We start from the raw sequence: 24,043 nt of genomic DNA on the forward strand, positions 1-24,043 counted from the left end.
GCCTTCCTGTAGCATTTCTTAGAACTCCAAAAGCTTCTGTGACTTGGTAGTGGACACTTGTTTGTAGGAGAACCTGGCTTTGAGAGCATGCCGTACTGAATCCGAAAGGAGGTTCCGGTTTATAATATATGGAAGGCTGCTTTTTGCAAATGCTTGTGAAATAGAAATCACGAGGCTACAGACCAGGCACTGCAGATACTTCATGTGCTTCTATCCTTTGCTCATCGCTCCTAGGCAGCCTTCGCATGAGATGATGAGCACCGACTGGCACCTACCTGAACCTCTTTTCACTATACTCCATCGACAAGCAGAAGGTAGCAAAACTGGGCAAGGAGATAGCTAAGGAGAGGTTATACGAATATACCTCTGCTTCCTTCCTTTCTGGTAAAAGCAAACACAGATAAGGTGACGCTGCGAATGTCGATAATAAATACAACCGTCCAACGGACGCGACAGCGTTGCGGCATTCAAGAGTCAAGACACCAAAGACCCCCACTCCAAGAACCTGGGAGTATCCGGTGGACTTGGAATAGACCTCTTGCCGGTACTCTTACATTCGATTCTTAAGTTATAATAAATAATACCTCGTCAAACTTAAAGTTCGCTACCTCAAGAGAAGTTGTTGTCAGGAATCTTCTTGCTGTCAATTCACGAGAAGGGACGAAACATCGAGGAATTTGTTGTGAATTCCCTAATGATCTCCTAGCCGTGAATTCCTTCGCAGTATTTACTCAACAAGCCTAGGTTGGTTCGTTGCTTGCTCTTAGTGATAGCGTGGACCAGTAGGAAATATCTATTGTGCTGCTCAATAGCGTGTCCAATCAAGCCTTGACTTGACCTCAATAAGTCCAAGCCTCGACGTCCGCTGAAATTTGACTCACTTTCTAGAGGGATATTCCCTGGCCTCGGCTCGCTCCCGGGCTTGCGCCTTCTCAATGGCGTCTGCAAACTTAATACCATTCCTCCTTGGAGGACTGGTATTTTTGACAATTTAAAAATTCCCTATGCTTGCAGCTACTATCGACAGACTTGGGGAGCAGTGTGGCCACCAATTAGCTCTTCCGCAGAGTAGATGCCATAATTGTATCTGCACTTTTGGAACAGGCAGATGTACATATGAATTGAAAGGCAGATCAGAGTGAAATACAGGACATTAGAGCGAGGCGAACTATAAATCGCTGGATTTTCCGACTCGCGGACGCCGGCACAGTCAATCGAGGATGGTGAATACACTGGAGTTGGCTGTGGACACTGCGGGACCCTCAGTGAAGAGCTAAGCATTTCCAAATATTCTATCTACTTGGAGTACATTGAATACTCAGCTAAATAAGCACCTGTAGCTGCTGACATGCTGTGGTAGAAAGGACATTTAAGAAGTATGACAACAAGCAGCTCTTTAATCACCGGACGAAATCTGTCACCAACTGTGTTGCACTGTCAGTTCTTGGTCCATTCTCAAACAAAGCTTGAAGCACAGTGCCGCCCATAGTTGAAGCTCCAAGACCTCAGGACCAGTGCCAAAATCTCTGCATCCAAAGCCACCGCCAGTGCCACTCTACTCCTAAACGTCCAAACCGATCGTCGATGCCAGCTAAAGTCGAAGTTGACATAGAGGAACTCATCTCTGGTAGGTGAATGCTACACTAGTCGATTAGATAGGCAGCGATCCAGCTCCAAGAGATCCAAGAGATGGTCTGCCTTGCTTCCTTTCCTGAAGAGCTGGGTCTGCCTTCTTCAAATGAAGGAACTGTAGTTGATTGACTACGGTCTGAAAACTTTGTTTTGGGTATAAGCTGTGGGGACGATATCTGAATTTCTACTTCGCAAGCGACCTCTCTTTTTGTGACAGCTTTTGTAAGCCTAGGCGAACACACACCGAAGACAACGTTGTGTTTGATATTATTGTGTTCACGGCCTTACAAAAGGGTCATTGCCAATGCTGAGAAGGGTCGAGGTCTTCAATTCACAATCATATCAACTATCTTGAGATTTATCTTAAGAGATCTTATGTATATTTAAAGCAGAGCAAACCCAGAAGAAACGGGAGCAAGGCTTGGAACAAGCAGTTCAACAAGTAAGATAAGTTGAGCGTTTCAACTGCGAGCTGAAGGGATGATTTATATTATTAAAGGAATCTCGGGTCAGAGGTAACACGACTACATGCCTCCCCCACTTAGACTTGGAGGGTTGAAAGCCCAAAATCCTATTGTCCCCCCACCTTCGTGACAACAGCTGTCAGCTTGATAGCACATTTTGTCCCGTCTTAAGAAGAGACAAAGTCAATAAGGATGTAGTAGTGTGACGTAAGAATGTAAATAATGAGCTATATATAATGGTATAGTTAGGATCTTTCCTTCCTCCTTCCGCAAGAACGTGTGACAAACTTGTCGAAAGCCTCAAAGGCGTGGAAATGTTGTTCTAGCATGTTTTGTTAAGTCAAAGAAGGCTTGCGGGGCAATAGGCCCTTCATAAACAAGAAGAAGAGCAGAGGGAGAAGCAGCTTGCTTTCCTTCCTGACAACTCCAACCTTTTACCCTTTCCGTCTCACGCCTTAAATTACTCACCTTCTCTCTTCCTCCCCCTCCCATACGTACTCGCAAACCTCTCCTTCATATGACCCTCAACCGTAATATCGCCCCCGTCCCTCTTGCTCCCATCCAGTGGCCGCAGTATAAAGTCCACATTCCCATCAAAGAAGAACGGCACCGAATACCGATCCTGTCCACTCCTATTCACGACCCGATGCAAACTACTCTTATACACCCCAATCGTCCACATCTGCAGCATGTCCCCCACATTCACCACATACGCCTCCTTGACAGGTTCAACATCCCTCCACTCTTTCCCCACATAATCCCAGACCTGCAACCCTCCCACATCATCCTGTAAAAGCAGCGTAATAGCACCAAAGTCTGTATGTGCACCTGCTCCAAGCTGATTCTTGTCGTTCCCCTTATCAGGCGGATAATGCAGCAACCTAACACTAGCCCCAGCATCATTCGCCGTAAACTCCCTGAACACCTTTGCTATCCCCTCAAAATCCATCCCTGCAGCAATAACATCCAGAACCTTCAAGCTCAGCGCAAAAATCTTGGCGTAATAGTTGGACACCGGTTCCTTGAAGTCGTTTTCAGGGATGAGCTCTGATGGGGGCCAAATATTTGGTCCCATCAGGAAAGTGTTATTTTTCACCCTGGGATCAGAAGCTGGGATTTCGTGTCCCACGTAAAATCCCTAGTCCCGTTAGTTCTGATTTCAGCCCTCGCCCTGTAAGTCCCAATCCCATTCCAGCTCTCGAGCCTCGAGAACCGAATAAAGTGAGAATGGGAATTCCACCCTCCTCCAACCCAATTCCGAGATCATTCCTTCTCTTTGAACCCTCCCCCCCCAAAAAAAAACCAAAGGAACAACACCAAGCAGAAAATCCTCACCTCCTTCAAATCTGGCAGCGTCCCCTCCTGCAGCCCTTGCCCCCCGATCAACTCATACCCGCGGTTACTCGCTCCCACACTATGACTCATATCCAGCTTCACCTTCTCTTCCATCGGCAGCTTGAACAGCTTCTCTGCTCCCTTAAATACCCTTTGCTGCAATTCCGGCTCAATGCCGTGGCCAACCAGTTGGAAGAATCCCGTGCCGGTGCATGCTTCACGGACGGAGGAGATGACTTTGAGTCCTTCCGGAGACGAGGGAGAGCGAAGGTAGGGTGAGATATCGATGGTTGGGACGGAGAAGGAGGGTTTGACTGCCATTATTGCTGATCTGATGTTGAAGCGGTGTTGAAATTTTTCTTGAGAATGGAATTTTGAAAGGTCGACGAGGGAAGGTTGAAATGAGATGGGAGTGAATGAGAGAATGAAGGGAATGAGAGAAGATGAGAAGAGAAAGATTGAAGTAAAGAGATGATGCTGACGATGTGGTTTTTGTCTTGGAAGATCCAGCCACATGGGAGATCCCGAAGGCCTCATCCATACAGCTACCCCACTCCTGAGATAAGATTTCGGACTTCGGCGGATTCCATCGCGCCTTTGAGATTTGATGGATCGATATCGCGATGGCTAATAATTGGCTATGAGGGGTGTGTTATGGCGACTGCTTAGTTGAGAGGTTAGGTTGTGTTGTGTGAGGATGTAGTGAAACGGGGGGCGGCCTCACTCGAAGTTCGTTTCCTCACCCCACACCCGATTCTCGCAGAATATACGATCAAGGAAGATAAATGGCCGTAATGAATGTAGATCATTAAATATCAAATCCCAACTCAGATCTTACACCAGGAAGAAAGCAAGATAGCCAAATGTTACCCGAAACGCCACGCCATATCCATCTAAGCATCCAATCCACGCCCACCTGCCTGTATAACCAGAACACTCGCTCTCACGCCACCAGAGACCAAAGTCTCAGCTACAGCACCTAAAGTCTTCTTCATCTCAGCATTCGAGGAATGCTCGAGACTCTCCGAAATGCGAGAGTGCCTTCCTCTGCCTACGATGATCAAGTCACCAGCGTTTCTCGGAGACTGCCCTACTTCTTGTCGTGCGTGACGGAGACAGTCTGGGATGGGAGTTGTGGTTGCCACATCCACAAATACTACACGATTTGCCAATGTCGGAGGTAGTGTGTCGCGAAGTGTATGTACAAGCGTTGCATCTTGGCCAGCTTCGGCATAAAGAGTCTCGGTATCGACTCTCTCGTTGATGGTGAGATGCCCAGCACTTGAGCGACCGCCCGCAACCCTGGCAGGCTCTGTTATAATGTCGGCTCCCTTGTTGAAACCTGATTGGATCGGCGTGTTAAAGTGAATGACGGTAACTGTAATGTTACTATTCTGAGCAAGCTGCAGAACGAAACGAAGTGCAACACGATCGTCGACACCACCGAAGAATGGGAAGTAGACATGGTGACTTCTGTCTACGACGGGAGGAGTTGGTGCCTCTCGGCGACTCCTCAAGCTGATGCCGCTGAGAGTGCGGCTGAGACTGCGAGACTCTATCGGAATTGATCCACCAAATCCACGATTGACGAATACCGCAGTGTTACAAGAGGATGTCTCGAGCGTCTTCTGAATGAAGGCGTCTTGAGTGCCACTGGAGAGAGAATCTATTGTAGAGTCCAATTCGGTCGTGCTGATAGGGTCAGTCCATGGGATAAGGGCGAGGTCGGAAAAGTGGTCGGAAGCTAGACTCGTGATGGTCTCGGCATATGAATCCTCTGGGACTACGGACACTCCTCCAGAAACTGCGACGTTGTTTAGTTGTGCAAATGTTCGGAAAGCGTTGACAACTGGGTCCCGGTATGTATATTCGTCCACTTCGGAGGATTTCATGACAGAAGAGGTACGTTCTGTCAGTTCCAATATCCGAACTCCGTGAACTTCCAGTGGCCGGTTTGAGCCAATGGCTATAGAATCTGTTGAAGAAGCTACGCCTTCAGGGACTGCCTTCAGCTCCGTCTTCGATTTGTGCACTTTGGTGGTCACCGCTGATCTGTCTCCTCCAAGTAGTGTAATGAAGGTAAAGAGACTAGGAAGACTGTCGAGTCTGAGATACACCAGAAGTCGTCGGACTTGGGTGTTTTTCATCTTCTCGATTGAGCGTTCGGGCGAGCTGTCGCCTCCTTCAGGCATGAGGCGATTGCCATCCCAGTCGATCTCTCCTCTCTTCCAAGCATCCAGTTTCTTCTGATACCACTGTGGATAAAGAGATACTGTCAGAGGTGTGGTCGAGACTGTTGTAACGAGTGCCATAACGACGAAGATGGTGAAAGTTCTGGTAGAAAGAATCTTGGCTTGCAATCCAATGTTCTGTTTATATTAGTTGGCGGCTATTTTTGAGTTTCATGACTAAGGAGATAGACTTACTAGCACAATGAGTTCCACGAGTCCTTTGCAACTCATCAGAACACCGATAGTCAAGCTTTCTCTCCAAACTAGCTTGTTGGCTCTGGCAGCTAGAGTACCACCAATAATCTTTCCCGAAAATGCAACAGCGATAACTCCGATAACATACGCCCAAGTGATGCCATCATTCAGGAGACCAAGGTTGGTGCTCAACCCGGAAAGTGCGAAATAGAGGGGAAGGAATAGAACAGAAACAAGATCTTCGAGCTTTTCCGTGAGTTTAATGGCAAAGCCACCGTCATGTGGGCAGATAAGTCCAACCAGGAAGGCTGAGTTTTGCTGTTAGTATGATGCAATGGTGAAGACTTTGAAACATACCTCCAAAAATAGGATGTACTCCAATGATTCCAGTGAACCATGATGAGGTAAGAACTAAAAGTAACGTGAGAGCTACCATGGCCTGTGTCGGACCGTTTTGGATGCTCCCGGTTCTTCGAAGTAACCACATGAACCCAGGGCGAATAGCGTAGACCAAGAACAGTACCCATCCGACGCAGACAAGCAGGACGTAAAGCGCCGTTATGCCAGAACCGTTGTTGACCAGTGCCACGCAAAGAGCCAAGAGAATCCATCCTGTTACATCGTTTCCAACACCTGCAGCTAGGACAGTGACCCCAACTGGGGTTGACAGGAGCTTCAACTCCGTGAGGATTCGGCAAAGGACTGGGAATGCAGTGATCTATGAAATGAATTAGTGTTGTAGCGAAGGCCGCCTGAACAGAATCTTACAGAAAGAGCAGTGCCGATGAAGAGCATGTAAACCCCGAACTTGATCGGCACAGTTCCAGGGTCAGTACGGAATTCGTTGTATAGCCCCCAAGCAATAGCACAGCCCAGACCGAAGGGCAAGATCATTCCCGCCAGACCCACACTGAGCGCCACCCTCCAATTTGACAAGAACATTCGCATATTGACTTCGAGGCCGACGAGGAAGAGGAATAATATGAGCCCGAGGTTGGCTACCAGATTGAGGTTTGGGTTCGCAGCAGTGGGGAAAATGGCATTTTGGAAGCCAGGGATGCGCATCATCACGGATGGACCCAGAATGATTCCTCCCAGGACTTCGGCAATAACTCGAGGCTGGCGGAGCCTGGAGAGGGGATAGTGGAGCAGGCGACAGAAGATGATAATGATGCCAGCCTGGAACGCAGATTAGTCTCCATTGTTGAGATAGTCTGCAAATATCGTGTCAAGGAAAGTAGATAACAATGTTCCTGGCCCTGTAAACTCCCATCTTGTGTGCGATGCGAGTTCGAGCTGCACAGTCTGCGATTCCCGTGTACTCCGTAGTCGTCCCATTGTGGCAGAGCCGGAGATATCAACAAACAAAAGGGTAACGTACCTGGATGATAAACAGGATAATGGGATTCTTCAGGTCATATTTGCTGGGATTGGATCCCTCCAAAATGCCTCCCTGGGGAGTGGCACGGAGGGTTGGGGAAGGGGTAGAGGATGCTGAAGCAGTGACGGTCCTCGTCGTAGTCACGACGGAGGCAAGAATGGAAGACATGGCGGAGAGGTTTCGGCAGGTGGGACGAGGTTTGCGGAAGGTAGATCACGCCGTCTGTCGTGTTGTGAGAGAGTCCGAGGAGAGGTTATGTAGGTGCGTACAACATCGTCAGAAGAACATCGGGTCTGCTCATGAAGATGGAGGTGGTGAGGAATGTCCCACAACCAAAGCCTTGCAGACCGACGGTGAGGTGTTTGACACATGCAGATGGCGGCGTCCAGTACTCGTCCCGTGCTGCTGTGAGGGCGGGGAGCTCCTGCATTTCGAACTGGGGGTCGTGCGGCTGTGCCCTGTGGGGTGTGCCAATGGTGGGGGCCAATATAAGTGACAGGAAAAGTGGGTCATTATTATTCGGCTGACCGCGGCTCTATGAGCGCTTTTTCTGTTTGGTCAACTTTCCATCACTTATCAGACTTCACTCTCCAACAAAAGCTGCCCCCCTTTTGGAGCTGAGGTCCGCCACGAGCCTGTCATGAGACCTCGGCTGGCTGAAAGTGCTGGCTGACTTGGTGGACATGTTTCCCGCTTTGAATACCACGCACGACTCTCACGGTACGGCTGCGGCGCGTCACGAATTACGGGAAGGTCAAAGACGTGCATCACTGTGGGCCCGAGTCAGAGTCATATGGCTTTGCGCAGCAAGCGTGAGAGGTTGGTCTTGCCGATGGAAGATAAGATGTGCACACAACGGGCCAAGTGGAAGGCCATTCAGGAGGCTTCAATCTCGTCATCCATGGGAACGGTTTAGTCTTGCTCAGCCATGAAAAAGCTGCATATTCTAGAATCCGACCCAGATCTCTAAGAAGATAAGAAGGGGGTACAAGTGACAGCTTGTAATACCAACCTCACCGCGAAAGGTATGTGAAGCCTGTCCGTTTCGGTACATCCCGTGCTCATCCAACCTATCAGGCTTAGAGAAGGACCCTCGCGTTAGGGCTTCGAAGATAGAAAATGCCAATACGCGCCGGGCATCCCCAAAACGCCCGAGGAAACTTTGAAATGTGATTGCTATTCGGGGCACCATTGCCCGAGGATATTTGCTTGTTGGCGTTCCCAGGCAGCACTTCCATGGGGAATGCTTTTGCTAAAGGTCTCGACGATACCACGCCCCATCATGTTTGAGATGCAAAACCGGGCTACGAGAGAGAATGAACGAAATTGCAAGAGTCGAGAAGCGAGGACTGCCAAGATACCCCTGAGTTCCCGAGTCGAAGCGAAATTTTTAACGAAGATCCTTCATGAGAAGGACAACATATTTTGATGGCAGCACAATTTGCGGGTTCAAAGCAGAACCACTTTGAGCTGTTAGACTCAGCGGCGTGCTCCGAAGTCCAAGAGCTGGGAGGATGAAGCTTTGGAATGTAAACACCATAGCAAGAGTTGCACGGAGGACGTTGAGAACACAAAGGGAACACTGAACCTTCGCCGATCAGCGAGAATTCGCCGGCTTTCTTGGAGTCTACATTATCGTTCCCATACTTGATGATCTCTCTTCAGCCGTTCCGGCGTGGAAAGGTTGTCAAATGACTATGTCCTCTCCTCCCTAAACTTGGTCGCCCTCAGAATGTGCAATGTCAACTGACTTCTCTCTTCCCTAGTCCTGCTTGCCACTGGGCCGTTCTTCGTGGTAACCAGAACCCCAAGATTCCTCCGCCCGTCTACGGCGAACTTGACCAGCATCATCTCGCAGGATGTACGGGTTGACCTCAGCCTGAAGAACAGGGAGCTGTGCCGGACACGTTGGCGCGGATTTTGATTGTTCCGCGAGCATGCTGTATATTCAGGTTCAATTTATGATCTCCCAAGTTCCCTTTACTGCTTTTGAAACCAACGCCATCAATTCGCTTCTGATGTAGTAGTCATACAACGTTGCTCCTTACAATGCAAGACAATCTATCCCTACCAGCTTAGCCATGACGATGTCTGTCCAGACGCTCGTTCCAATACTTGTCCTCCCAATCAATTTTGTCCACCATTGGCTCCACCCAATTTCCACCATCCACCCACATCCTTCTAGAATCACTCCACCTGACTTGCTGGTGACGAGCAGTCCAGTACCGTATCTCCAAGTCCGGCTGCCTGCTACATGGCTCATACTTGCTGCACTCTGACAGTTCCTTTGCTGGGCAAGTGAGTAGTCCTCTTTTTGGAGTACTCGACACTTTCTGATTTTCCTGTAAACTTCGCTCTCCTGAAGATCCTTCCTTGTGTCATCAGTGTGACCCCATTGAGTCAGTATGGTCACTCGGGTAGTTGGGCGATGGTTCTTCATCTACATGAAACTATGGCCGCATTCGAAGTTGACGCGCCTGCCCTTGCACATGTTAGAGAAGCTTGTGTGTTGGAGAAAGCTCAGGTTCGTGTTTTGGTGAGGTTCAAGGATGGATGCAGGAAGGGCTGGGGAGGATGCTCCGTGGAAATCTTCGTGACGGTACGCGCGTCGGGTGAGGAGGGCAAGCGACTTTGGCAATGTGCTTTAAGAATTTCTTAATAATACTCGAATGAGGAAAGCTATTCTGAAAAGTAGTTGCTCGGAGAAGTTTCCGTGCACGCTCGAGAGATGTGGAGTTTGAAGAAGGCATGTCTTGGAAAAAGTTAGGCTACGAAATTTTGGAACTATTTGTACCCTGCTTCAAGTGAGCAGAGTGCTCTCATGAATCAGTGATAGAAGCATCCATTCAAACCTTTCCAAGAATACTTTTGAGCCTGCTGTGAATCCATTGTTCTGAACTTCTGGGGTTGATTCTAGGTGGGTGTGTTATTTATCAGCAACGCAGTATCGAGGCTTTGAAGTTAATATGAGCAAGCTTTCCGCGCGCAGTAATGTTTGCGACTTCGCGCTCAATATCCTGCCTTGGCAGGTTAGAATCTAAGAATGTTCTTCTTGCTATGACATTACATCTGCGTTACATAATGTGCTGTGATTCATGAAGTCTCGTGACGTTGTGATCGGGCTGGCTTAAGAGCAAGATTCGGCTTACGGAAAATTGGGTGGGTCGTATGTAACGAAATAAGGGTTTTTCATATCACTAGCAAGCGACACGACGCCGTAAGGCGCGGGCACGGGTCTACTGTTATGGTAGATTTGGGGAGTCAGCGTGGGACTTGCCGGTAAAGGATTAAGGCTTTGGCATATAACCTTTTTGCCATTTTGATCATCTGAACTGAAGATACTTCAAATGTTGCAGAATTTCAATTATAGTTCTCAATTTTTGCGATCGCAATTTTTTTTGGTGCTTTGTTGACTCGCTAAGCGAAGCGAAGATATAAAGAGTGAAGAATGGTAAGCGATTTTGATTTTGTTAGGCTCGGACTACCATTTAGGATTCCGATGAGGGGAGATAGATAGGTAAATTTTTTGCGAGCTTCGCAACAGATCGACAACAACAACCAAATCCAAGATAGCAGACGAAACCAAACGCACCGGCACAATGCCTAAAAACATTACCGTAAGTTATATCTGCATTCTGTCAGTGTTTTCAATGTTCTGCCACGCTGTAGAACATTGAGACCGCGTCTGTAACATTACTGACTATATGTCACAGAAAACAATGAAGAAGACGGAGCGAAAGGCGCAGTCGAAAGCGCAAGCCGAGAAGGAGAAGAATTTGGCTGCCGCACGGCGAGAGTAGAAGGGGAAGGACAAGGAGAAGGCTGTGGAGCGTGCTGCCCTGAAGGGCTTGACAGCAGTCAACCTGGATGAGGCGGCGGCCAAGAGGGAGAAGAAGAATGAGAGGAGAAAGGAGGAGGCGGCGGGGTTGGAGAAGAAGGGGGCGAAGAAGGAGGCGAGGGAGATGATGGCAAGGGATGGGATATCTCTCATTCTGGCGGCGGCGGCGCGGGTAGACGGGGAAGAGAGGGATAGGGAGGGTTTGGCGGCGCTTTTGGCGGCAGCGGAGGTGGTGGAGGAGCAGGAGATTGCGGAGAAGATGGAGGGTCTGGAGCTGGGAGAGTAATGTCCGAGAATAAATTGACATCAACAAAAGTCCTCATCAAGGCATGGGTCAACAGCATCTACGCTCTTCCTTCCATATCAACTACTTGTGCTCCAAATCCAAGGCTCGATGCTCTCATGTTGCCAGAATAAGCCGACAGGCGCGTGCTCCCTCGGAAAAATATCATATGAACCTGCAACATCCCTCGCGATCTTCCGATTCCTCCCTGCCATGAGTGCTCGTATAGTGATGGTCTATCCGGAAGTCCTTGTAGTCCACCCACCTCGAATTTTATGCCCAATCTTCCGATAAACCCTGTGAAGAAGCCTCCTTTCCGAGGACCTAAAACGACCAGCGCAAAATTCACACCTTCGATAACGTGATAGAGGCACTTGCAGTTTGGTTTGCACTTGTTGTACCATTCGATTTCGGGAGTCCTCCCAACGTGATTGGCAAGGGCCAGCTGGGAGATGACTTGACACTTTGTAGCGCTCGCTGTACGAGGGTACTGGAATAATGGCATACTGAGCAGTGAGATTTTAATTGTCTTAAAGTACAAACACGGAGTAAGGAGATTTGGCAATCTATAAACAAACTCAAATGTGACTGAGGCAACAATTGTGGATGTCCAACATTGATCAATTCATGGACTCACATCAGAATCATCAAATGTTTATAGAGTCATTTTGAGGATACTCTGAATCGAATTTTCAGGAGGAAGTCGTACATTCACGCAGCTTTCAGATGCATATCCGCCATTCCTTCAGACATCTGGAAATTGTGCACTCTTGCAGATTCACAGAATCTTTCTGTTATCTGAGACCATAATGTTGACAAAAAATAGGGGGGAGGGTTGGACAGGGGGTCGAAGTGGTACTCACGTGACCATGGCGAAGCTTGAAATTACTCCAGAACCTTAACTTCAAATTCAATATCTTCCACCAAAGACCTCCACGAACACACCTACCCTGGAACTTTGAACAATCTACTATTCTTATCTCGGCATCGTACGAGGGCCTCATCCTACGGGGTTAACATTTGTGCTCCCTCGGCAGTTTATGTCAATCCTCGTCATCTGGGAACCAGCGCCAAGCCAGTTCTCACTACCTCAGGAGGCGGAATCAGGCACACATACCAAACGTTACTCTCGGATTTACGCACATAGGGGATGATCTACTGGTTGCATCCCAAATTAGCAACATCGATAGTAGATCTTCTAGGAAATGTATATTCCGCTCGTAAGCCAAGAATTCGTACCCGACATCCAAAGCATCACGGGACTGTGTCACGCATTGTGTCATCCGGCTTTCGCCTGCCGGCCAAGCGAACAATCTTCAATATATAAAGTGTAAATACTGGTAGGTAGAGTTACTTTCAGCAACAGATAGCAGCAAACCCCGACCTTCCTCCAACGATATCTGGAAATGAACTTTATCCTCGACCCTCTCAGAACAATGAAGACCCCATTGATTCTCTTTTCCCTCACCACGCTCCTCTCCGCGGCTCTCGCCCTGCCTTCAATGATTCACTCACTAGTCGGCACGGAATGGAGCATCTGCAATTACACTCAAGGATGTTCGCCTGCAGGCTGCGAGTACGGATTCACCATCGCCTGGGGCTCGTCTCCTACCAACGAGCCGGACTTCTCAACATACTGCCAGGGTAGCGATATTGCATACGAACTCCAACCTTGTGAAAACCCTGCTATCAGCTCGAACGAGATTTCGGGGTTTCAGAATGTGACTGTGGTTGTGCAACACTTCTTTGAGACGTCAGACGGGGCTGGGCATTATGTTATGGGGAACTATACATTCCAGGATGTCGATGGCAACTACCCAACAGCTTTTGGGATCAAGCAGAGTGAGGTTAGGACGGTTGCATAGGCGCGTATTGGGCCCGGGCATTGCATAGCGAGTGGTAAATATGTCTCATTGCTTCTCATCATTTGAATACAAGAAGTTTCAATGCTATTTGAGAGTATTAGATCTTCACAGCCCGATTCCAATCTGTCCAAGTGCGGCAGCTCTCAATGCTTGACAGCTTGGGCAAAATCCTTCAGGAACAACCATCTTCCTTCTTTTACCCATCCCTTTTGCATGAAGTCATTTGCATACTTCGGGAAGAAGTCCATGACTGGCAGCAAACTCTCATCATGAGCCATCACGACCAACACCTCGTCCCTCGCATCAGCCTCAATGACCTTCCCAATCGTAACCTCCGCTTCATCGACATCATTGGCAACGCCCTTGCCATCATCAAGCCTGGCAATGGCATAAAACGGCTTCATCTTATCACCATCTCTATACAAATCATTGAACAAAGACCCCGGACAAGGAGTTTTGCTCTTCAGATCCAGCGGATTGGGAGAAATAGACTTGGGCAGCGGCAGATACTGACTCGGCCTGAACTCTCCCCCATGATGACAAGCATCACCACCCATAAAAATAAAGGAACATGGGTTGCTCGTAACGCGTGCAAGACCACACATATGTCCAATCGCATGGCCGGGAGAATCCAAAAGATAAAAGCTGCCATCCCCAAAATAATCAAAAGCCTCAAACCTCCCAATCTTCAACCGCTGATCAAATTTAATCTCCCTCAGTTCCCTCCCTTCATAATCACTCTCCCTAATCGGCGCATCTTGGTTCTTCGGATACCCAGGCGTGAAGTTCTCTTTAAACCCTGGTCCCACAATCAACGCGGTACTCTTCTCACAGGTCGAGGGATCACCAGTGTGATCCCAATGCCAATGACTCCAGATAATCCCTTCAATGCTCTTTCCATCAACTCCATTGGCTTCCAGCTGCTCTCGAACCCCTTGCTTAACCACTACTTTCCATCCTCCATCTGCGATGCGCTTGACGATGCGGGGAGCGAGATTTTCGTGGTCTTTCCGTACGCCGAGGTCGAAGAGAAGGTTTCGCGAGGAGGGATGCTCGACCAGGAAGGAGAAGGCGGGGCAGGAGAAGTGGGTGAAGCCTTTTATTTCGGGTTGGACAAAGTGTGCTAGGGGGATGCCGTCGACTTGAGTGGTGGTGTTGATGATGCGAACCTTTACTGTTGTGTTTGAGGTGGGGACCTTGAGATCCGGAGAGGTGCGGGATTGGGCCATGATGAGGATTTGATGGAGATTCTCTGATGAGAATATGGCAAAGACAGCTAGAAAATATATTAAGATACGTAGAAAATTGATCTCGAAAAGGTGAGACAGGGTTATAATTTGCTGAAGTGATGACAATGTTGTGCTTGTACTTATGCAGATGAGAACATTCGGAACTGTGATGGAGATCGAGCCACCTGACGTCAGAGGCTAGGAGACGTGGAAGTAGTAACAGATTTATTATATCCTTGATAAGTTATTGGAATTGTCTTCGAGGAGCTCCCAAGGCAGAATAAGAACTGTGTTTCCGCTCGTTATTACTGAAATTTCATCCAGTGTCTTGATAGGGTGAGGATTGGATGAACTGCTTGACGGGAAAGGCTGGCGGCGAGGCTGAGATGAGACATATTGAGGGCAGCGGGGTAACTTTTAAATATGCTCTGTAAATTACTAAACTCAATCTTTATCACGTGCGTAGGGCTATCTCTCTCGAATCTGATTTAGATTTTAAAGAAACCCCGGAGTGGAAATATCGATGGCTGGTTAGGCGACAGCCGCTAGCGCTCCAGCCTTCTTCAGGGACCTCTAGCTTCCCTCACTTCTCGTTTTTTTTACTCTCGGAGTCACAACCCCCACTGTCCTGTACCTTCAAGGGCAATATTGCCATCCCAACAACTCCAAACCCCTCGGCTCGTCTCGAACTCAAAATGGTCGTCAAAGAATACGTGACCTACAACCAGGTACGCTCCCGAAAAACCAAACCCAACCCCTCCAGGCAGAAGCTCACAGCCCCACGCAGGTCCACAAGCTATGTCAAGAAGCCGCACCCCGCATCCTCGAGGACTTCAAACCTCAGCTCATGATCGCGATCGGTGGTGGAGGCTACGTACCCGCAAGAATCCTACGCTCGTTTCTGAAGCAGCCTGGGTCTCCCAATATCCCCATCCAAGCCATCGGGCTGTCCCTCTACGAAGAGCTACCTTCCACACACCCCTCTGGCAGGAACACACCCGGTGAGGCCGAGCAGCCTGGCACAAAGGTTACGCGAACGCAATGGCTAGATTTGACGAGCTTGGGGGAGATGGAGAATCTGGTTGGCAAGAGGATTCTGATCGTCGATGAGGTTGACGATACGAGGACCACACTGGAATATGCCGTGAAGGAGCTGGAGAAGGATGTTGAGCTTGCGAGGCAGAAACTGGGTGGGAAGGGAGAGAAGACAGTGTTTTCGGTGTTTGTTTTGCATGTGAGTTTTCGTCCCCCTTCGAGGCTGGGGCCTTCTGACGCGTTTAAATAGAACAAAAACAAAGAGAAGAAGGGCCAGCTTCCGGAGCACATGCTGAATGAGAATCGATACTTGGCTGCTAGGACTACGGGGGATGTTTGGATTTGCTACCCCTGGGAAGCGACGGATATCGACGAGCATGATGAGATGGCTAAGAAGCAGCCTGCGAATTAGGAGCGTGCATTTGGAGAATTTCATTCAGGATACCATTTGCCTCCAATTTTGCGGAGCAGCGCCTCAGTCATTATAGCATCAAGGTCTGTCATCTAGACGCGGGAATGGGTATACCCCAACAGCTTCTCAGCTGGTTTTCACGGTCTTCTCAGCTCTCGCAGATTTGAATAGATCAATAGCCATACGCCTCCTTGGGATAGAATTCTGTATCGAATCTGCCATTCTACTCTACTCCTTTATTCCCTGGTTAGTAGTTGAAGTTTAATCTTGATATGCTGAGTGTTCAGCAGATCATAAAAAGTGGTCTTAAATACAGTTCTAACTGGTTATTCGGAAACAAGGGGGACCAGCCAAAGCAGTTCAAAGGAATTGACTTCGGTTCCGGACCATCAGGGGCTACATTCTCAGCTTGGGGCACATTTTTGGTGGCTAATGCAAAGGTTTGTAGCTACTCTTTTATTGAGTTGCGAAAGCAACGTAAGAAAGAGTGATAATGCACAAGGCAAGATCGAACAGTGATAACCACTCTCCATGCTCCATCCAATATTATGCCACCATCATTTACTTCCTAAGCTCGATGTACATCGAACCATCCCCTCGATGGTCGGGACATATTCGCCTCGGCCGCGTGACCTCCACAATCTTCATCCAAGGCGCATGGCAGACCTGTCCAGTCTGCTGGAACCTACCGAACGGGCATTCTCCTTTCGGTCCATCGGTATAGTAGTGTCCGACTTGGCCATTATTACCCGTGCAGTCCGGGTAGTAAGTCAGGTAGAAGTAGCACATTGTGGTGAGTTGATTTCGGTTGTGGAGTGGAAGGCCGGGGTTGAGCGTTGGACGTAAGGTTGACTTCTGAGACTTGAAGGCTTCAGGGAAGGAATTTTGTTGTACTTGAAAGGCTCTTTTGGCTCTGAGCTTGAGGAAGTAGTCTTGAGGACGTAGTTCTGAGGAAGTGGTTTTGATGATGGAGGAACTTCGCGAAAGTGTTTCGAGATCTCAATTTATACTCGCTGTTATGAAGCTGTGAATTCCACTCTCTTGAGAAGTTATTCTCAAGTATGATAACCATTCCTTGAAGAAAACATTCAAGTTGATGATCCACGGACTTCATCATGGGACTCTCAAACATTCACGGAACAAGTGGGATCAAACTACAAGCTCTCTTTGAATATTTTTACGAAGGCTCTCATACAGCCTCTCTTCTTATTAATATCAAGGCAAAGGCGGGACAGGAGGAACAGATATATCTGCAATGACTTGAAAGGAGTTTGCACTCGCTAGACAGACTACTTCATAGGAGCTAGAAACTGACATATCGTAGCTTTCAATTCGGAAAACTAAGATCAAAACTCCCTGAGTTCAACATTCCATGCAACAAACTTATTTGACACAACGATTTCCTGAATCGGCGAGCGTGGTGGGATATTAATCAAAAGGAGGCGGACTTCAGACGGCTGAGGACGCCAAGATAACGTGAAAGCTAGTCAGGTACGAGGTCGAAGAGGAGCGGTGAGACGTGAGCACAGTATCAAGCGTGACAAAGCTTCCCTGAATTACAGAAATGCTGCCACTTTGCAAATAATGGACTCCCGCTGTTGTCATATTCCACAATGTGTTTCATGCATTCGCTTCGATGTCGTTACGAGAAGGCTTGCTGTCGACATATGCGTCCTACAGGGCGCCCCTTGGCGCACGCCTCTCAGCAGCCTATCAGGGCGCCACAGTGGGGTTTGAGGCGGCCGATGTGGGTTTTACCCGCAAGAGCTGGACCCCGCCAGCTCCACCCATGACGCCGACCCTCCGCAGGTCTATTTCTTACATCCAATTCCACACAAAATCACACAATTGTTATCCAATCCTGCCGGCCACACGTATATAATCAGCAACCCCCCTCGAGATCTTGAATATCTGTTCGATAACCTGCTTGTATATATCCGAGGCTGAAGATCCATTTGTCAGCACTGAAATCAACAAGCATGGGGGACGCGACGCCCCCAAAGGAGCATATTCTAATCCTGCTCCCTCTCCCACCTAACCAGGAGCTTCTCAATGGTATCAAAAAGAAGCACCCGGGTGTCACAATCACGTACCATGTACTAGAATTCAAAGTGGAATTCGGCGGCGAACCCCACAAAATCCCTGATGGTATCTACCATTCCCCTGTGTACCTTCCCTATCTCCACTGACAATTGCCACAGAGGATTTCTTAGAAACTACAATTCTTGTCACATTGGGCGTTTTCCCAAGCAATGTGAAGCTTCTCAAGAACGTCAAGCTCATCCACCTCTTCAGCGCCGGCGCAGACAAACTAGCCGACACGCCCGTCTGGGAAGAAACCACCATTCCCATAACCAACTCCTCAGGAGTCCACGGCCCGCAGATCTCAGAATGGGTTATCTTGCAGATGCTCGCCAACAATCACAAACAAAAACTGCTCTTGGAGTGGCAGAAGAAGCATTATTGGGGGAAGCACGCAGAGGTTGGATGGGTGAGGGATTATGTCGGACAACGGCTCGGCGTCTTGGGATACGGGGCCATTGGACGTCAAAGTAAGCGATTCCCTTCCAGTGGCATATTAATACAATTTCAGGATAAGGTGCTGACAGGAGGCATCAGCGGCCCGAGTTTCTAAAGCCTTGGGCATGGATGTTATCGCTTACACGGCATCTCCCCGTAAAACGCCAGAAAGCAAAAGGGACAATGGATACATCGTCCCTGGTACAGGCGATGAAGAGGGACTTATTCCTAGTGCCTGGTACAGCGGTCTCGACAAAGCTTCCCTGCATAATTTCTTGGGGCAGGATATCGACGTGCTGCTCATTGCTGTCCCACTCACCCCTCAAACACAACATTTCCTCGGGAAAGAAGAATTCGAGATCCTAGGCAAGAAGAACGCATTCATCGTCAACATCGCCCGCGGGCCAATTATCAAAACAGAAGACTTAATCGCTGCTGTCAAGAAGCCAGCCAAGGAAGGAGGATTAAGAGGCGCTGCGTTGGATGTCACGGAGCCCGAGCCCTTGCCAGAAGACAGCGAGTTATGGGATGTGGAGAACATCGCTGTGACGCCGCATGTTAGTGGAATGGGCGATACGTATGCGGACAGGGCTTTTGCGATCTTGGATATCAACTTGACGAATTTGGAGCAAGGGAAGCCGCTGATCAATGTAGTGAGCAGGAAGAAGGGATATTAGGAACGATTTTTGGATATTGAATGGAATGAGATATGGAGGAAACCACGAAGGCGTTTTGTTGGAATATAGACTGTCTTTATGCATCTGAGGACTTTTAGTCTTCCTCACTCACTGACTTCTCATTGTCTCAACTCAACTGCGAATTGTGGGACATCGCTTACCGTTTGCCCCCTTTTTGACCAAATATCACGTGCTCAAAGCTCAACCAAGAGTTTAAAACCCTGCTCCCACACGTCAGGCTTAGCTCTGTAAACCATCGCGTTGCGCAATTGCTGAGTATGACATTATATCTAAAGTCTACGAACGTGCCGATGGAACTTCATAATGGAAGGAGAGGGTGCAGTTAAGTTTGTTCTCTGCACTCCGCAGAGCGCATCACCTACCCTTTAACTTCTTCTCTTAGTTACTCCTGCGGGCCCTTTCTGTAGGCTTGCACAGTACTTAGATAGGAATAAAGCCGGGGGAAGGAACACTTTTCGGTCAAAATCTATGCATTTGAGTATTCCGCTGATATACTCTATTCCAAATATCTCACACAGTAGAACGATTAAGTCTTAATCAGGACATCACTGGTCCTTATCTGCCTAGAGCACATCTATGCTGAATCAGGGGTAGTATTGCGTTGCTATTCTGGGATTGTGGACAAGTGAACTCAGAGCAGTACTATTATAAAAAGAGATGGGCAACTAGAAAATCGGGGGCAAAAGCGGAGGAGAAGGACGAGAAGAAGGCGATGGCGGTACGGAACAGCAGAAGGTGACCAAGTCTACCCTCCTAGCCCTCTTCAGCATACTCTCACTTACTGTTAAGGGAAAGGAGGCAAATTCGAAGTTTCCACCAGCCTCTCTAAATAGTGCTGAACACTGGATGAAGAATGACAACAAGAGTGTGATTGACAACAGAATTAGATCTTAAATATATATAATTCTATATTTGACGCAGAGACCAGGCTTGGGGGAAGTTTTCGGTTTCGGCGTTGAGCCGGACGTGGTGGATTAGACAGAAAACCGAGGAAAATGCCTGCAATGGTTGTGAGCTCGGACCGAGAGGGGCACGCAAGCTTCTTTAAAAGATGCTTCATCCAAACCAGCCAAACCGAGATCTATTTTATACCTAGAAGATGTCCTCACCCCTGGTCAAATATCCACTCAGGGCGGGGGCCTTTCTGCTCAATGGGACACCCCATAATCGGCAAGTTTAAGATATATATATTTTAGATTTTTAGAGAAGGTGCTAAGTTGTCATTCATGGCAGACTTACCAAGATCATGGAAACGAAGACGCAGAGCAGTATTGTTGTAAAAGGGAGTGATCAAGGAGGAGGAGACTACAAAAGTGGCGAGGGATTATGCCCGGGCCGCGGCGATGCAAGAGAAGGTGGAGAGTGGAAGCCCTCGAAATGCGCTGCGGCTTGCTCGATCCCGCTATCGTTTAAACGGGGACAGACTTCTTCGTAGTTTCGGGCTTAACTGGTTGATGGGCAAGCACGCGGAAAGTACGGCAAATGAGATGATGATTCAAGATTTACAAAAAAGAGAGACGAAGAACGGTACACGCTTTAGAGGAGAGGTTGCAAGAATTTTTCCTCCGACTTTGAGCTCGACGTGGTGCGGTCCAACAGAAACTGTCCACAGAACTGGTGGACTTGGAATGAGGGGTGACCATTATCATCTCTCGCCCATAGCTTCCAACCTCTTCCGCTTCCGCAATTTCGCCTTTCGGGCTGGTTATATAGGCATGACCAAAAAATCCCCACCTGCGGTAAAATCCTTCCTCGCTTACCCAGCTCTCCCCTTTTCAAACAGATCACGTGCCAACTCAACTCATTTCACTCATCTAAAGTCTGCGTCCTGTGGCTATTGCTAAAGTACGCTATGCGCAGAAAGACGAGCACGCAAGGGAAAGAACATTCGGAAAGTCCTGGAAAATATCAAGACTTGCCTGCACCTGTTCTCTGTGTTTCCCCCCTCGACTCTTTCGCTAAGTGCATTACATTCGCACTGCTGCGGGCTCGAACTTGGTTATAATCCTTTGCTCTTTGATGTTGCCAATATTTCAATAGAAGATAGCAAAGTGATAGCAAAGATCTTCCTGAGAATAGAAGCAAAGATAGATCTTGGATATATGCCAGGGAGAGTGAGTGTGGTGGGCAGTGGGAACTGATTTTAGCTAAGGCCTAATCTGTTGCAATGGTGAGATAAAGGAGGGCACTCCTCTTTCAAGTCGCCTATCTTCTTCCGAGCTGTCCTTCTAATAAACCATATGATCGCTGCTACAAACAAGAAGGATAAGTCTTGTTACTCGCTTGGTATTTATTGAAGGCTGGCTACGCTTTTGCACAAGTTTTCTCTGGCTCTGTTATCCCCCTTTGCCTTAGACTTCCAACATCAATGAAAGGCGGTACCCACTTGGATGGAGCCGCATTCACGACTGACACATCCTGCCTCTCGCCTCTCACCTCTCACCACGTGCTCCATCCCCTCAATCTGTTAAAAGGACCGCTAGCTGTATCATTGCAACCGCACATCCTACATGCTCACCTGTCGAGAGGGCAGGACCTGTATCGACTACAGTACAGCAACCTTATCACCCCCCCTTATTTAATACGATTACTAGTCTCTCACATTTAATGTTTCTGTAAACTCCTGAACATTCAAGACGTTACGGATGTGGAATGTACGAGTGCAATGTGAACAATATACTGGAGTAGAATGACAAAGACACAGCTGGTTGACAACGAAATCTTAAGAACCCCTTGCTCGCCAGGATATGAACGTATCGCTATGTGGAAAGAGATTCCCTTTGGATATAGCTTGGATCGTCCCTCTTTCGCGCGAAGAAAGAGATGCCCGTCCGCGACTCACAATGTCCTTCCTCTACCTAGAGAGGCAAGGGTTGCAAGCTTGAGAATGCCGAGTCTTGGAAGCCCGAAGGGGTACATTTATATACATTCGCACAGTGCACGGCTCGCTCGAGAGAAGAACACTTTCCTGCTTTTGCGAAGTTAACTATTTGAAAAGACTGCTGCTGAATAAAAAGGCAAGTGAATAGCCAGTGAAAGATGCGCGTTGCCGGGTATAAGTACCCCTCCTCTATCGCGCATGGCTCGCCACGACAAATTCGGCCTATAACGCTAGGTTAAAGATTAACAGACTCTTATTGAAACCCGGCAACCGAGACTCTTTCTTTCACAGACATGAACACCAAGTTGCAACTCTACGCGGACAGCCACAGGCCAAACCGCACAGGGTGGGCTAACTATTGCACTTGCAACGACTAGGGGGGAATAAACAGACGATTCTAGAAGAAGGCCTCACCACATTTCCCACCCCTTTCACCAGCTCCTTCAATGAGCAGCTTGAGCTCGGCCCCTCCTCAGTATGGTCAGCCCGGAATTACATCAGGTCCCCAAACCACTGGCAAGCGAAGCTACTCGGAGACGGTTAAAGCAACGCCATCTGTCCTTGCTGCAGAAACCTTCGCCCAACCAAAAGCCCCCACTCCTGGATCGGTCCCAAGTTGGTACGCAGCTGTCCGACCACAACCTCTGGCCTCCGCCCCTCAATCTGGGGAAGGTTAAAATTATAAGACGGAAAACAAATCTTGAGTAGACGTTTTATCAAAACTTAGTCGTCCGGTATTAAGACAATAGACTGTTTCTTTGAGGAAGTGACAACGTTAAAGAAGTAACAACGAAGCCAGCTTATAAATATCAAAATGTGCCGGCTTTTATAGGACTGTGAGAAAAGAGAGGAAGACAGAGGAGCTTGAAGAAGAAAACAGAATTGTGACTTGGCGGGCCATCACCGTGATGCTAACTTCCTTGCTCCAATTGTTCCCCGCTCCTAGAAGTAGAAGGTGTGAAGTGTATTGTGGTGCAACTATTAATGTGGGAAGACTTCCCATGATACCGCGCAAATTGGACCATAAAATGTGCAAACGCGAGGCTCTGGAAGTCGAGCAAAGGTGGCTTTTACTTGGTGGTTGGGATAATAAACCCCTGAGCTGTAGTGTGGTTCTAGCAGGTTCTTCTCCATAAAAAGGAGGACCTCTGGTACACAATTGGTCAGTTACCCTGGCTGAGGCCCGTACTGATAGAGACAGCTCAAGGGTTTATTTATCCCTACCACGAGTATACCCGCGACTGCTCGGCTAACTTTTGCAAGAGCATGAAAGGGCAGGAATGATTCACATATATTATCATAAGCGAAGTAGAACTTGTGTACTCAGCTTACTACTTAAAGCCCCGGAGTGTTCCCTACTCTTTTCCTTTTAAGCAGCACCAGTCTGACCCAGCCTGGTAGCAAGTTGCAACCAACCCTGGCTTTTGCAAAGCAAGAGTTACCACGTCTCGAGACTGGATCGGGATACATACGTTATCAAAGAAAGAGCAAGCACATTGTAAAATCAAATCGCTTCTAGATAAGTCGGTTAGGAATGCCCACTTGTAGCTAGTCTTGTATATTTCAAGTTCGTCTGTACTTTGAACATGCACATGCGATAGTCATGAATATTTGACAGCAACTGGAATGTACCACATCCGGCGGTACATTGTCCCCTCAAGTATTGCGCTACTCGAGATTCATCTGCTCTTTAAGCGTTTGCCGTCCTGTAGTTGGATCGTCCGACTAAACGCAACACTTGACAAAAGGTCCTGTCCATGTCTCATATCAACTTCCCAACTCTACTTGGACATCAGCAAAGGCGTTCGCAACTAAAAGGAAGAGCTCAATTGGCAGAGAGTCATTGCTATGGGACTGTTTATCTCCCATACCCATGAAATGGGGCAAACTTCGGCTTAAGGTCATCTCTGAGCCTGAGAGCCAGTACAGGTCGGGGCAGCTTCGGAACGCGACTCTTTCACATATACTCAGCCAGCTTGCGGATGCCGAGTCTCCGCAATCGAGCTAACCCATACTCGATATACCCCACACTTCCTCTAATCCT

General features: G+C 48.3%; 9 protein-coding genes across 9 annotated transcripts; 5 read left to right on the forward strand and 4 right to left on the reverse strand.

Moving 5' to 3' along the window:
• Positions 1–2,294: 2,294 nt before the first annotated feature.
• K444DRAFT_74455 (Clavaminate synthase-like protein) lies at positions 2,295–4,176 on the reverse strand. The gene is made up of 3 exons (XM_024888683.1): positions 4,156–4,176; positions 3,432–4,095; positions 2,295–3,234 (listed from the first exon to the last, which is right to left on the reverse strand). Exons 2-3 carry the CDS (start codon positions 3,966–3,968, stop codon positions 2,557–2,559), a joined length of 1,215 nt encoding a protein of 404 aa, XP_024732517.1. The 5' UTR covers positions 3,969–4,095; positions 4,156–4,176; the 3' UTR covers positions 2,295–2,556.
• Positions 4,102–7,068, reverse strand: K444DRAFT_74436 (uncharacterized protein). The gene is made up of 4 exons (XM_024888682.1): positions 6,626–7,068; positions 6,215–6,575; positions 5,858–6,165; positions 4,102–5,800 (listed from the first exon to the last, which is right to left on the reverse strand). The coding sequence occupies exons 1-4, from the start codon at positions 6,923–6,925 to the stop codon at positions 4,325–4,327; spliced, it is 2,445 nt and encodes an 814-aa protein (XP_024732518.1). The 5' UTR covers positions 6,926–7,068; the 3' UTR covers positions 4,102–4,324.
• K444DRAFT_74435 (uncharacterized protein) lies at positions 7,069–7,687 on the reverse strand. Its single transcript, XM_024888681.1, has 2 exons — positions 7,239–7,687; positions 7,069–7,071 (listed from the first exon to the last, which is right to left on the reverse strand). The coding sequence occupies exon 1, from the start codon at positions 7,607–7,609 to the stop codon at positions 7,379–7,381; it is 231 nt and encodes a 76-aa protein (XP_024732519.1). The 5' UTR covers positions 7,610–7,687; the 3' UTR covers positions 7,069–7,071; positions 7,239–7,378.
• A 3,150-nt stretch (positions 7,688–10,837) lies between these two features.
• On the forward strand, positions 10,838–11,362 carry K444DRAFT_666319 (uncharacterized protein; the record flags this gene model as incomplete). The annotated part of the gene is made up of 2 exons (XM_024887175.1): positions 10,838–10,855; positions 11,039–11,362. 2 exons carry the CDS (start codon positions 10,838–10,840, stop codon positions 11,360–11,362), a joined length of 342 nt encoding a protein of 113 aa, XP_024732520.1.
• Positions 11,363–12,795: 1,433 nt separating this feature from the next.
• Positions 12,796–13,224, forward strand: K444DRAFT_666320 (uncharacterized protein; the record flags this gene model as incomplete). Its single annotated transcript, XM_024887176.1, has 1 exon — positions 12,796–13,224. One exon carries the CDS (start codon positions 12,796–12,798, stop codon positions 13,222–13,224), a length of 429 nt encoding a protein of 142 aa, XP_024732521.1.
• Positions 13,225–13,241: 17 nt separating this feature from the next.
• K444DRAFT_616651 (uncharacterized protein) lies at positions 13,242–14,820 on the reverse strand. Its single transcript, XM_024880964.1, has one exon. The coding sequence runs from the start codon at positions 14,451–14,453 to the stop codon at positions 13,368–13,370; it is 1,086 nt and encodes a 361-aa protein (XP_024732522.1). The 5' UTR covers positions 14,454–14,820; the 3' UTR covers positions 13,242–13,367.
• Positions 14,821–15,065: 245 nt separating this feature from the next.
• Positions 15,066–16,207, forward strand: K444DRAFT_595505 (PRTase-like protein). Its single transcript, XM_024878394.1, has 3 exons — positions 15,066–15,181; positions 15,241–15,687; positions 15,739–16,207. Exons 1-3 carry the CDS (start codon positions 15,149–15,151, stop codon positions 15,898–15,900), a joined length of 642 nt encoding a protein of 213 aa, XP_024732523.1. The 5' UTR covers positions 15,066–15,148; the 3' UTR covers positions 15,901–16,207.
• Positions 16,208–17,707: 1,500 nt separating this feature from the next.
• K444DRAFT_595508 (D-isomer-specific 2-hydroxyacid dehydrogenase-like protein) lies at positions 17,708–19,287 on the forward strand. Its single transcript, XM_024878395.1, has 3 exons — positions 17,708–18,048; positions 18,102–18,452; positions 18,520–19,287. The coding sequence occupies exons 1-3, from the start codon at positions 17,880–17,882 to the stop codon at positions 19,095–19,097; spliced, it is 1,098 nt and encodes a 365-aa protein (XP_024732524.1). The 5' UTR covers positions 17,708–17,879; the 3' UTR covers positions 19,098–19,287.
• Positions 19,288–20,461: 1,174 nt separating this feature from the next.
• K444DRAFT_694674 (uncharacterized protein) lies at positions 20,462–21,103 on the forward strand (the record flags this gene model as incomplete). Its single annotated transcript, XM_024887874.1, has 1 exon — positions 20,462–21,103. One exon carries the CDS (start codon positions 20,462–20,464, stop codon positions 20,960–20,962), a length of 501 nt encoding a protein of 166 aa, XP_024732525.1. The 3' UTR covers positions 20,963–21,103.
• Between the last annotated feature and the right edge of the window lie 2,940 nt (positions 21,104–24,043).

Source organism: Hyaloscypha bicolor (genome assembly GCF_002865645.1).
Source record: "Hyaloscypha bicolor E unplaced genomic scaffold K444scaffold_124, whole genome shotgun sequence".
NCBI lineage: Eukaryota > Fungi > Ascomycota > Leotiomycetes > Helotiales > Hyaloscyphaceae > Hyaloscypha > Hyaloscypha bicolor.